The following is a 14142-nucleotide window of genomic DNA, read 5'->3' as shown; positions in this document are numbered from 1 at the left end:
CAGAGAGACGATATTAGGAACAACGGCTCTCACACTAACCTTCAAGTACCCCATGGAGTGTATTATTCGGTTATCATACATTGATATGACACACGCCATGTGCAGAGTTTGGAGACTAAATCAATGAATTAATTAACCCAAGATAAATAGAGTAAATGGGACAGGGGACCATAGGAAGATTACCAGAATACAGAGCAGCAAAATCAGTCTTAGAGGGGATAGTGGGTGTTGGACATCTGACGGCAGAGGCGAGGAGCTGGAGGGGAAGAAGGAGATCAAGGAAGCCTCATGGGAGAGATGATAGAGCAATTCTTGACTCAGTCCCATGGCTGAGCAGAGGTGGCTGATGATCCCATGAAAAGCAAGGGTGATGTGTGGACGTGAGAAACAGCCTGAATGAACCGGGGACAAAAGGGGAGGGTACAGCTGAGGCTGGAGGGATGGGAATAATGCGAACCTTTGAGTGGTTTCCAGTTGTTAGGGATGTATTGACATTATTGGATTTGACCATAGCGTGCACATCGAGGGACACAAAGATGGAGGCAGGGAGGGCTGTCAGAAGCCACTATGGTAGTTCAGGCTGGAGTGGATCTAGTTGTTTGAGAAGAGTCCAGTGACGGAGACAAGGAAGAGAAGATACACCTAAGTATTTACAGGATCTGGGCATGGTGGCGCACACCTTTAATCCCAGCACTCGGGAGGCAGAGGCAGGTGGATCTCTGTGATTTTGAGGCCAGCCTGGTCTACAGAGTAAGTTCCAGGACAGTAAGAACTGTTACACAGAGAAACCCTGTCTCAAGACCCCCCCCCCAAAAAAAAAGGATATTTTAAGGGGTAGATGTGTGGGTTCCTGGCAGATAGAGATACCACCAGTTCATTTGTCTAACCCAATGGCAGACAATGTCAGAACCTGGGCTTTCTGTGCCTATGCCCTGCTCTCCAGAATCATGTGAAAGGCAGAAGGCAGTACCGTGTTTGAGGAGGGGCCTGTAGACCCTGAACCTCTAAAAGATCCATTGGGCTTTAGAGTCGCAACCATTACGGGTCCAGATGCAAATCTTTCTTTCACTTTCTCTCTCAAAGGATGGAGGCCATATTTCGAGACTTAGTTTCACTCCAGACGGTACACACTACTGCTTTCTGTTCACTGAGCAGCGCCTGCAATCCCAGATCTCTCAGAGCACCGTGTGTGGAACCTCCACCTCTCCACAAGGTTCACAGACCCAGGGACATGATACTGGGAACAGATGTGTGTCCAGAGGAGAGCCACATTTACCCAGAGATTTGTTTTCAAGACTCTAGAATAATCACTCACAAATTGCTCGGCTATAACCATACAGCACACGGTGATGTCTCAGAGCTGATACAGAACAAGCCCTATGAACAGCAAAAGGCACACGGTGTGGGGGCGGGGCAATCTGCAGGGTGACGCAGTCGCAGAAGCTGCTTACTTTTCTAACAGTGAGAGCAGATCTTCGTATTTTTGTATCATTCGCTTTCCTTCAGCAGATTGCAGGCACCTATCAGTTCACAAAGGGGGAGAAAAACGAAAGACATACGATTAGAAGAAGCCCAAATTATGACCTGATTAATAAACTGCAGTCTACAGAGAAAGTATTGATACCTGGGAGACTGAGGCAGGAGGAATATGCGTCTCAGCCCTGCCTGAGCCACATACAGGGATCCTATGCATCTCAAGAAAGAAACAACAAAACAAAACGGAGATGGGACAGTCTCCTGGGCTGGTTTTCAAAGGGCCTTGGAAGAGATTGCATTCTCCTCCCTGAACATCCTCAACAGGCCACTAGAGGGCATCTGTACATCCTAAAGTTCCAGGCCATTCCCCAGATTAGAGGAACAGTGGACTCTCTAGTGCCTGTGGGCTCCGCTAACTGCTCTCCTGGCTAAACTGGTCATATATACACCAGATAATTGAAGTTCCACAAAATATGAATAAAAGGAAAGTTGAGAGAGTAAAGAAAGATTCTAGGTGATATTGTTTTCGGGGTATAAAGAAAAACAGCCATATAACATTAATAACATCACATGCATGTATATGTGCATATAATAAATAGGCAATAGATAAATGATGATTAATAGATAGATATATAGAGGGAGACAGAGAGAGATAGATACAAGGACACAGAAACATGGCGACTCCCTTTCCCAGGTACAGATAGAGGGGTTTCTGAAATCCGTCCAGGACTTGATCAGAAACACTGCTACTCCCTGACATGTTTACATGAATCCCTGGCTACCTCTCAACTCCTAAAATGAGCACACACGCAATGTAACACACACACAGATATACACACATACATGCACCTGCACACAGAAACACATCACAAACACTGTAGTCTCACACGTGCACGCAGAGGCTTCTGCCAGGAAGCCGAAGATGGCAGCAGAATGCAGGAAGAGTCTGCCCTGCAATACCGCTGCCCACAACTCCCGGCCTCCCCCTGCTTTGACACAAACTGTAAGAGGAAATAAATGCCCGGCTCTAGGGAAAACGGGTGAGGTATCTTTAATTTTCAAATATCTTCACACTTACTGTGTGGAGTCTGTTTCTGTGTCTCCTGCTAGCAAAACAGGGAAGTTTATTGCTAAATCTTTAACATCCACTTTCCCCTTTTGCCGGTACAGGTTTCTTCACATGTTCCCTGGAGACTTCTACAAACCCCTAACTCGCTCAGAGAGAACGCCGACTGCTTTGCTCCCTTTGTGCTGACTGAGCAGCTGTGTCTCGTCACGCTCCGGACCAGGCAGGTGGCTTGCCCGTCACATTCCCTAATTCCCTCACACACTGCAGGATTCCTACAGGTCTCACAAGGGCCACATCTCAGATTTGGATCTGGAAGGACTAAGGCAGAGGCGCATGTGGTTTAACAAAGAGCATGCATCGGGCCATGTTGCCCGGTTGTTTGCAGAGAGGTCACCGGAAGCAATGCAATGATGTTTGCACTTTACTTTGTGGTAGAAGCCAACAGAATTCTCTCTTTTTAAAAAATGTTATTTTATGTGTGTGAGTGTTTTGCATGTACATGCCTGTGCACTCGTGTCCATGGAGCCAGAGAGGGAATTGGATTTCCTAGATTGTATACAAGCCACCTAGCAAACAGTCACGTTATTTATGGAGGAAGCCCAGAACTAAGAACTAGCTGGGGTGGGGGACTACCGAGCCTGGGTACCTCTTAGGAGCTATGCTTCTTGCAGGATCCACTGCAGTCTCTGGTACAGCCAACCAGCAACTCATCTCCGCCCACCTGCCACCCAGGCCCAGAACACTCTGTCCTTTAGCTGTTGTTCCTAAGGCCATTCTTTGCTCTCCCTGCTCACATGTCTCAGAGTTGGCTTCCTAGGAACCAGACCTCTGGCAGCTAAGCAGTTTCTTTGCCTGGAAGTAGCCTTCATTGCCCCTGCATGTCTTCTTCATTTTGCATTAAGGGGTATGTCCAAGGGGGCTGGGGGCTCAGTCCTGCTTCAGGCAGAATTATCTATGGCTGGAGACCATTGGAAAGAACTGTGGGCTGGAAGCCAGAGCCCCAGACGTCTCTCAGTGATTTCTTGACTGTCTCTGGGACCAGAGGTGAGTCACGGCCCTTCTTTATGCCTAGTTTCTCTATCTGCAACATTAAAAAGCTTATCCAGGGCAGAACAGATATCAGCTTCTCTCTAAGGGGAGATTGCTCATGTCAGAGCTGCTTGTCTGACTGGTGACCCTGGAGTGGGGGAGTGACTGATCCCTACAGATGCCATGCTTCTGTCTCACGTCTTGAAAGAAATTTAATCTTGCTACCTGAGCCCCCGGGTCTCCGCGGCCATCCCTGACTCACGCCAATGGCCAGCTTCCAAATCCTTTGCCTTTGTTGCCCTTAGCAATGCCAAGGGCTTTGAACAAGATCAAGTTGTCTACAAAGAAGGCATCAGAGAAAGACTGCCTGTCCCTGGACAGGAGGCATCCCAAACACCTGGTCTCCTCTTGCTTCTTGCTAGCAGGCAAGAGTCTTCTAAGCGACTCAGCTTCTAGACCCAGCCATGAAGCAAGGTTGTACCTCCCTAAGCTGGCTATCATTAATCACCAAAGGGAGTTTGCCAAAGAAACAGAGTCCCAGCTCAGATTCAGACTTGACATGTGAGGCCAGGGAGCTACATCTCTAAAAAAAAAAAAAAAATCACACATCACACTTGGGAATTACTTGTCATTTCCCAACTACCCCGGTGGCGCAGAGAGTTCTTTTCCAAGGAAGCAATATTGAGGGCCTCCTCAGAGTGTGAAACCCCTGGTTTGGTTTTCCTATAGCAGGCTAAGTATCAGTTAACCCTGAATGATCCACATCTCAGCTTACATGTACTAAAACCATTGCTGTTTAATAGAACCTAGTCTGGGGCTGAGCAGGGAATGATGGGTAGATATTTTGTTTCTGGGGGGCTGGTGCCAGGGAGGCTCAGTCAGGTGCCTCTCAAGAATCAGGTACTCACGGATGTGTGGTGTGTGTGAAGTTGCTGAAGGGACCCTGGATGCGCTGCCTCAGCTCCCGTGCCCAGTGGATGCCCCCAGCCATGGTGGGCATGTTCTTGTGCACAGGCGAGAATCCTGCAGACAGGAATAACTACACTGAAGAGAAGGCACAGCCCCCAGCTCCCTCCACTGCGGGAGAGCTTTTTCTAGTTATCCCTACATTGCTGCATCTATTTCCAGACTGACATCGCCCTGGGCCCACACTGAGTCAAATGCCCGACTAAAGAGACCCTTGGGAGAATACAACAGCTCAGGGAACATGACTCCCCTGCCCAGTCATTCTGACTGGTCTGGCAGCTGGTCATTACTTTTCAGGATACCTCAAGAAAGTTTTGCTTGAACACTGAGGGTTGAAGACAACTGTCTCAAACAGAAAGGTTCACCTTTCTGAGACTCAGTTTTCTCCGTTGTAAAATGCGGGTGGCATCTCTCTTTTGCTTAGCGACAGTCAAAGGATTTTGTTGGAATTCAGTCAGGTTATGATTATAATTCAGCCATGTGGATTATGAAGTATGTCGGCTGCCTGTGTTTATTATCTCAGTCCATATATTGAATTTCTTTCTCTATAAACAGTTACCACGATTTAGCAAAGGGGAGATTTCACCTAAAGATAAAACCACTCCACCTTCAGTTTCCCTGGTAGGATTAGGGCTGCCCACCATCTCCTGTCATTTCTAACTCTGCAGAGGAGCTGAGTGAGGGGACTGTCCTTTTACCTCACTGTGAGCTCCACCGCAGAGGTGTGACATCTCAGGGTTTACATTAGCTGCAGACTCTATCTTACATGTTTGAAAGTCAAACATGAGTTTATTTCCGTTTCCTACATGTTTCTTGAGTCCTTGCTAGATGCAAGGCATCTGTTTGGGGTCTGGGTGAGAGGCAAAATCATTAACACTGAGAGGTGGTTCATCACAGCATGCGAGCCACATTCCACCCGAGATAAAAAGAATGGTCGCTAGAGGACTGTGGCCAACAGGTCCAAGGGTGGGAGAAGATGGTGTGGAGTGTGACAGCCCCTGGTCGCACTCCTGCTCGTTCCTCTCTCCAGAAGCACAGTGGTTACAGCAATGCAGGGCACAGGTAACTTCTCTCCAGGCATGTAAAATGTACATTGAATGATCATGACGATCTACCAGAGTGACAACAGGGATCCATCAGTTCACCGATTATGCCAAGGCCACAGCGGACCAGTGGTACTCAAGGTTTCACTGATCTAGGTCACCCCAGCCATCTCAGTTCTCCCACACGGAAAAAGTACAGGTCAGTGAACTCTGCAATCGCCCAAGATGATCTGGAATTTCCAGCAGAAAGGACTATGCTTGTTGCTCTCTGAGGATGTCCTGTATCTATAAGTTATTCCGAGGAGCATAAGTGCATTCTGCCCATTCCAGTAACAGAACACATCCCTCATACTCCCCTGACAACCGCCCTACCATGCTCCGCCTCCTCCTGGATGCGCTGACTGTAGAGGAGCCTCACAGCATCCAGGTCTCTGCTGAACATTCGGATGAGGGCCAAGTATTTGTGTGACACATCGTGTGCTACCAGAGGCCTTTCAAGGAGGGTTCCCGCGATGTCTAGCAGCTGTAGAGAGGATAATGACAGGCACTTAACCTTCCTGGGGCTGCCAACCTTCTGCCTCCTGTTCTGTTTTCCCTTCTTATGACTCAGTACAGGAGCGATGCACATATGTTATGGTGGAACTCTAGCGGCGACCCCCACATGGGGATATCTAGAACTTTTCCCTTCTCCTTTCTTGGCTGCTTAGATAGTTGGGGGAAGGTTGGGAGTATTTGCTTTCTGAGCGAAGTTTTCACTCTGGCACAGGCTTGGCCTGGAACTCATGATCCTCCCATCTCAGCATCCCTAGTGTGGGGATTACTCATGTGTCCCACCTCAGGTACTCTGTCCTTTGTCATGCTGGGAATCTACCAAGATTCCTAAGGGTTGAAATAAAAGGAAAACAAAAGACACAGGAAGGTAGACTGAACTGCACAGGAAATATACAACACATAAGGGAGGGTGGTTGTGATGTGCAGACAGAGGTTGCTGTCCCACCTGGTCCTGCAGCCATTCAGTCCCAAAGAAACACACAGAGGTCTACATTATTTATAAATGGGTTGGCCTATTAGCTCAGGCTTCTTATCAGCTAACTCTGACATCTTAACCCATAATTCTTGTCTGTGTTAGCCACATGGCTTGGCACCTTCTATCAGTGAAGCATTCTCATCTTGCTTCCTCTGCATCTGGGTGACAGCTGCAGACTGAGCCTTTCCTCTTCCCAGAATTCTCCTATTCTGGTTGCCCTGCTTGGCTACTAGCCAATCAGCATTTTACTAAGCCAACACAAGTAACAAATCTTTACCGGGTACAAGACCATTGTCCTGCAGTAGTGATGGAAAAAGATAGAAGAATGTTTCAGGAATGAGATGAGCTGCTCTGTCAATCATAGACCTGACAAGGACAATCTGAGGTGTTACATTAAATCAAGCCCAAGGTGTTTACAAAAAAAAAAAAAAAAGGACATTGTTTAATGATGCCCTGTTCCTGTATTGTGAATTTTTTCAGTGTGATGCTGCCTCAGCCTAAGTCACATAGGGACTCAGTCATATTAGGATAAGTACTACTGTTTTTAAACCTGAACTCCATTAGACCAGTGGTTCACAAACTCCCTAACCCTTTCATACAGTTGTGGTGGTGTCCTCCAACTATAAAATTATTTTATTGCTACTTCATAACTGTAATTTTTCTACCTTTTAGGAATTGGAATGTGAATATTTTTGGAGATAGAGGTTTTCCAAGAGTCATGACCCACAGGTTGAGAAATGCTGCAATATAAGCTTCCATTTCTACTTCACACTTCAAGTCAGAGGTCAAAAAAGAACAGCCACTGCAGGGCCAAATTTGTTTCATGGTACATTTTTCAAATGGTCTTTTTCAGAGAGAGAGAGAGAGAGAGAGGTAAATGAAAATTGTATATAAAAGTCAAGATTATACCCATAAATTCTATAACTGGAAGTGGAATAGACCCCATGTGTCCTAGACCTGAAGCCCATTCTGCCACAAGCTCACGCCACACCAAGCCATTCTCTCATTGCTTTTTAAAATCACTACCCTTCAAAGTATGAGAATAGGGAAAGACAGCAAGTGCCCGGAGATGGTGAGTCTGGCCCAGAATCTGAGATTGTTCTAGAAAGTCTTGAGTTTTCAGGTCATGCCATGGATAACAGAAAAGCACAGAGAAGAGTCAGTGGGTCAGGATGCGCTCTATCCCAGGACAGATAGCTTGAAGTGTTTTCTCAGTGTTTCTAGGTACACTGTGAGCCTAAGTAAGGATGCTGAATGTTTCCCAATGAAGTCTGTAGGGATGGGTTTTCCTCCATAAACATCACCCAGATACAGAATGGAAAGTCCCTCTTCCGTGTGTGTTTATGAGTGAGAGTGTGCACACACATGCGTGTGCCTTCATGTATGCATGTGTGTGCATGTAGAGGCCAGAGAACTGACCCAAGAATCATTCCCCAAGTGCCATTTACCATTATTTTTTGAAACAACATCTTTCACTGGCTTGGAACTCACTAAGTAGGCTACACTGACCAGCCAGCAAACCCCAAGGATTTACTTGGCTCTGTATCTTCATCATTTAGACAATAAGCCTGATTTTTCAAAAACTTGAGCTCTAGGGATTGATCTCAGGTCCTTGTGCTTATAAAAGAAACACGCTGCTAACTGAACTATCTAAAGCCTGAGAAAGCAACTCCCTTTGATGGAGGCATAAGAGAGCAGCTGTGTTCAGTGTATTTTCTCCTGTGTTATGGGCTAAATCTTCCTGCCGAGACTATGCAGACAAGGGTGCTGATAGCCATCTTGTGCTACTGGCCCAAGGTCTTTGACCCACATGTTCCCTGGCCATGACATCCAAGCTGCATATAATGTTAGATGATTGTGTAGCAGCAACAGGGGTGGGTGGCTGGGGTTAGATGATCTCTCTGGGAAGCTCCCCAGATTCTAAAACCTACTAATTTCTCTGAATTTATATTCACTGGAACATTTGCACTGGGTGATGGAGGAAGGAAAAGTTTTAATTTCCTAATGGTGAGATGACCAAAAAGAGAAATGGGTCAGGCAGGAGGGACCAGCTGGCTGTGGTTTCCCCAGTGCTTTCCAAGAGCTGTTAAGAGGAGGAGTTCGGGTTAGATAATGGATCTGCTTTTATGAGTGCACTTTGGGAGTCTGGCTACAAACGGAGATGTTTCAGGACCAGGGCCAAGGCTATAAAGGATTTCTTCTTCTTTTGACTAGAATCCTTACTCCATATATTTTAAGAACTGAACGTTTTTAAAACCTATAGATAGAGGTATGCTCCTGAGATAAATGTAGGTGTTTTCATGAAGGGAGCATCTAAAGAGCAATAGGAAGACTCCAAATACCTTCCTGAGAAGATGACTTCCCAAAGGAGACTGGACAGAGAGCAGTGACGTGCAATGGTATCATAGGCAGTGATAGAGATGAGACAGTGGATGACATGAACATCCTCGGAATGGCAGGTGCAAAGGGTTTCCTAGGGTGGAGGAGAATAGCCTCAACACATGCGTAGAGTTACTTCACAGTGTATCTGGTTTCTGACTCCCAATTCGTCATGACAGCTAATGGTATATTAGATCATTCTATGGACACATGTAACCCTTTTCTGATGTTTGAAGAGGAATTTCTGAAGTCTTGGAAAGTGAACTATTAAATAACAGGTGTTTATTAAATCAAACACACACATTCAACAGCAAATGGAGCATGGCACATTTGGGTTATTTAATATTCTAGAATAACACAGATTTGCCCATCCAAGGTTCATGTGTCTTTGACAGTTGTCCTACAAACCACTTAGTCTATGAACATTTTCAATGACCAGAAATTTAACTACTTCTCAAGAATGTCCATTTCATCTTGAAAAGCACTGACAGAAATCTTTTTCCTCTTTTGAACCAAAAAATGCCTCTCCCTGTGACTTTCTCCTGACTCAAGTCCTCAAAGCACCAGGCCTCTCCACAGTCTGCAGGAGTCCTGCCACACTCAACAGAGTCCTATATTCCACATCAGCTTTCCTGACTGTGTGGCTACTTCTGCCCTCACCATCCTACACTTTCTTTATTATTTCCCCTTTGGTTTTTCGAGATAGGGGTTTTCGGTATAGCTTTGAAGCCTTTCCTGGAACTTGCTATGCAGACCAGGTTGGCCTCGAACTCACAGAGATCCACCTGCCTCTGTCTCCCAAGTGCTGGGATTAAAGGCGTGCACCACTACTGTCCAGCTTCTCTATTCCTTTTTACCACTCAATATGGAAGAAATAGAGCCAGGGCAAGAATTATTCTAGCTACGGGTGTCTGGGTCCTATAAATCACTTCTTGGTAAATGTCTTACTCCAGGCTAAGTCAACCTTGCCTTAATGCTTAATCAGCCTTGATATTGCTGAGCCATGCTTTCAGGACAGTAACCACACTGGACCTTTTTACTCTTAATGGTGACCTTACTGATGATAGATGTATGGTGTCTAAAAAGATCACTCTAATTTTCAAAGCATTTTTACGTGTTCAAAATTCATATGTGATCTGCCTGAAAAGCCCAATTATATATTCACACTCTCCAAGAGGAAATATTTGTAGGAAGAAACTGGAAGGGTAGCCTTATTGTCCTCTGATGAGTGTTGAGGGGGAATTCAGGGAGACTTCTGCTCCACTTGCACCGACCTTAAAGGCATGTTCCACATCAGGTGTATCATCAAAAGCTTGAATTAAGATTGTTGCCAATCTCCGGTCAAGATCTTCCACTCTCTTGTTAAATTCACGGACATCGTTCTCAAATTCCTGAGGAGACATCGCATGAATGTAAGGAAAGCATCGTTTTCTGCAACCCAGTCTCACTACAGTCTTGGTTGCTAACCTTCGTGGTAAACACAATCAAACCAAAGATTATTTGAATTCTCTACCCCTCACCATGTGTCCTAGCTCCTTTGTTGCTTTATAAAACACTGACCAAAAACCCTTCGGGAGGAAAAGGTTTACTTGGCTCACACTTCCACATTACAGTCCATCATTAAAGGAAGTTGGAGCAGAAACCTTGGAGATAGGAACTGAAGTGGAAGCCACGAAGGAAAGCTGCTTACTGGCTTGGTTTTCTGGCTTGCTTAGCTTTATGATGCAGACAAGACCGACTTGCTTAGGGATGGTTTCACCCACAGTGGGCTGGGACCTCCCATACCAATCAACAAGGAAGAAAATGCCCCACAGACATGCCCCGAGGCCAATGCAAAGGAGGCAATTCTCCAACTGAGTTGTCTTCTCCTAAGAACGTCTAGGTGTGTGTCAAGTGGACAAAACCTAACTACGACACCATGGTAGCAGGACACTCTGACCCAAATGGCACAGTTGAGTGAAACATGAGTTTGCCATCCACTCGCCTTCCTGTGTCCTTGTCCCTTCCACTTTGCGAGTTTCCTTCTCTTCTGTCCACAGTGTCAGCATACACTACTCTAGATTTTCTCAGCAGCCTACAGCCCCAAGGGCACCGCCTTCTTGTCTTTCTCTCCCAAGTCAAAATGCTTTTCTTTTTCAAAGCAACCGAATTAATCGAATCCTTAAAAGGAAAGTAAGCTAATTAAATGAATACACACTATTCCTTCCAAATACACCTTAATTGGCTAAGATGGCAATTAGCCATTATTCTTAAGTTTCCTAATTTAGCAAATAAAAATGCAGACTACACAGTTAAATTTGAGTTGCAGATAAGCAATTATTTTTTTAAAAATTATCTAAGTCTGTTTTAATAATTGTCCGTTACTTACCAAACTTAATGTGTCTTACTTCTTAGAGTGCAGGAATTTTCAAGAAAACTTCAACTCTCTAATTTGTTGAATTACTATTTGTTATTATTGTTTTCCAATAGTAATGTGTGTTCTTATTTTACATTTTAAAGATTTTTTTTATTTTCATTTATGTGTAGGAGTGTGTCTGTGTGGTGTGCATGTGAGTACAGGTGCCTGCAGGGCTAGAAGAGGGCGTTAAATCTCCTGGAGCTGAAATTGCCCAACATGGGAGCTGGGAACTGAACTCAGGTCCTCTGCAAGAGCAACAAGCACTCTTAGCCACCGAGCCATCTCTCCAGGCCCCACATGTTTGTAATTTGAAAGAAAAGAAAACCAAAGAAAAGTAGGAAAACATAGTATATTCCCACTTTCCAGCGACATCGGCATTTTGGTGTTATGGTATGCTTTCATACATCCGGCAAAGTATATGTGTGTGCATTATGTGTGTGTGTGTGTAATATATGGACATATATTTAAGTGCAGACTGCTCATTTGTTACTGACCAGCCAGACCCAAATAATCATACAGAAACTGTATTAATCACAACACTGTTTGGCTTATTAGCTCAAGTTTCTTATTAACTAACTCTTCCATCTTAAATTAACCTATTTCTACTCATCTATGCACCATCACGAGGCTGTGGCCTACCAGTAAGTTTTTCTGGTGACTTTCTCCTTCAGCAGCTACATGGCTTCTACTCTCTCTCTATCCCTTCCAGCCTGGCTATATTCTGTCCTGCGATAGGCCAAAGCAGCTTTATTCATTAACCAATAAAAGCAACATATATACAGAAGGGCTTCCCACATTACATATATAATGTGTACTTACATATGATATGTACACAAAATAAATGGGATGTGTGAGATTTGTTATACAGTCGCAAACACATCATATATGGAACATATGTATAATATATATTAAATATGTGTATACATTCTCTTTTGTAATCTATCTTTTTTCTTTCAACTAATGGAATTTTCATTAAGTCCCATCACTCTGGATCTGGCCAGCGAGGGTCCTTGGAAACTGAATATGCTCAGAACAGATTCCTGTCCTAATTTCTGTTCTTCCTTTCTGGGTTACAATTTCTTCTCCTGCAATCCTCCTTTCTTTGGGGAGAAGCCTATTCCCTTTCCCCATGGTAGCAAGCTCTTTACTCTCCTCTGGTGCTTTTGAATGCATAGGTTCTGGCTGTGGGGGGACTGTGGGTGAGATCTCGGCTCTGTGTCCCAATCTTAGAAAATTTGTACTTGCTCTTGCTTATCTTGAGTGGGCTTCCTTTACCTAGCCTTGAACTGCTAATAAACTTCTATGGATATGCCTGGCCTTTGCTTGGCAGTCTGTGCTTGAAGCTTAGAATTTATTAGCAGCTTTATTGAGTATGATTGGTCAAATGGTGTGTTTAAGGTACGCAGTGATGTTTTGATTCATGTGCACACCTGTGAAATGATCAAAGCAATGAAGGGAGTGGACCTATCATGATTGGTGGGTTTAGCATATAGATTTTTATTCAAAATTCACAAGAATCCATTTCCTCATATATCTAGGACTGTGTGCGCACGCAAGAGCGTGTGAGAACATGCATGCACATGTGTGTGCCCATAGAACCTCCCCATTTAACAGATTACAAACATGTAATACAGTGCTACTATCATCGCCACATTGTTCATTACACCTGTAGAACACTTACCCTGCATCAAGGATACTTTGTAATTGAACAGCTCCTCCCATTTCTCTTTGTCTCAGCCCAGAGGCCAGGTCCATTCTAGTGAGCTCTATATACCTGACAATTTGACCATCTTAGATACCAGGTTTAAGAGAGGTCATGAAGTTATTTCTCCTTTTACACCTGGCTTGTTTTGCTCAGCTCAAACTTTTGAAGCCATGAAGTCGGCACTGCTTCCCCGGTCTTCCCACGCCGACAGCTCTATGTAGCAGTAATCTGCATCTGTCAGTGGTGGGGAGAAGCTCTCTCTTATTTTTATCCTCTGCATGCAAAATAATTAGGATCTTTCTAAACGGCACAAGGATGACGATTTCTCCTGCCCCTAACAATAAATAACCAAAGCACTAGGACCACAGAGCTGAAGATGATTCTTAAGAAGAAAGACAGGTAAACAAACACTTGGGTGCTGCAGATAGAGACAACTGAAAAAGGGGGCCAGGGTTTTAGCCCCTCCCAGCCCTACCATGCTCTGGAGGTCCAGGCAGTCGTAAGGGCACTCCAAGAAGACCTTGTACATCTCCTCGAACTCCTGGTGCATTTGCTGGACTTGCTGACTCAGGGTGTTTCCTCGGATGCCACTGAACTCAAGCTTCTCCAGCTTCTCGAAATCCAAGGCTGTCTTCAGAAGACCCTATCAGGACAATTCACAAACAGTTAAGGGAACCCTTGCCACCCTCATCCTCACTACCAGATGGAGGAGACAGAAATTACAGGGGTGCTGGTTGCTTAAGAAAATGCAAGGTCTGGTTAGATTTTTTCTTTTAAACCTTATTATCAGATTGGATTGCTCAAACTCTATGAAATACTGAAGAAAAAGTACAGATAAGGTGGATTCACAGAAGCCAGAGTAAACAAGCAAATCAAAAAATGTATGTTTCAGCATCTCTGGGTTCTATTACATATTGGTGAGAATCGGTGGGTTTAGTGTGGATTTTTATTTTAAAAAGTCAGTGTCAAGCCAGGCTAGTGATGCATGCCTGGACTCCCAGCACTGATGGAATGGAGGCAGGATGATCAGGCCAGTCTTGTTTAATAGTG

The 14142-nt window shown here is 44.8% G+C and overlaps 1 protein-coding gene across 1 annotated transcript in view; it reads right to left on the bottom strand.

Annotated features, from left to right (window-relative positions):
• The window catches only part of Dnah9 (dynein axonemal heavy chain 9), a 328862-nt gene that overhangs the window by 285396 nt on the left and 29324 nt on the right, over positions 1 to 14142 (bottom strand). Inside the window, 5 exon segments of the mRNA XM_050162584.1 lie at positions 1452 to 1520; positions 4483 to 4597; positions 5956 to 6106; positions 10264 to 10380; positions 13568 to 13735. Of these exon segments, the coding sequence (XP_050018541.1) occupies positions 1452 to 1520; positions 4483 to 4597; positions 5956 to 6106; positions 10264 to 10380; positions 13568 to 13735 (620 nt within the window).

This window comes from Alexandromys fortis, unplaced genomic scaffold (assembly GCF_014885135.2).
Source record: "Alexandromys fortis isolate MF-2015 unplaced genomic scaffold, M_Fortis_MF-2015_v1.1 scaffold_84, whole genome shotgun sequence".
In the NCBI taxonomy this organism is placed as follows: Eukaryota; Metazoa; Chordata; class Mammalia; order Rodentia; family Cricetidae; genus Alexandromys; species Alexandromys fortis.
Note: the sequence above shows the minus strand (reverse complement) of the source record. Positions and strands in the feature narration are given on the sequence as shown.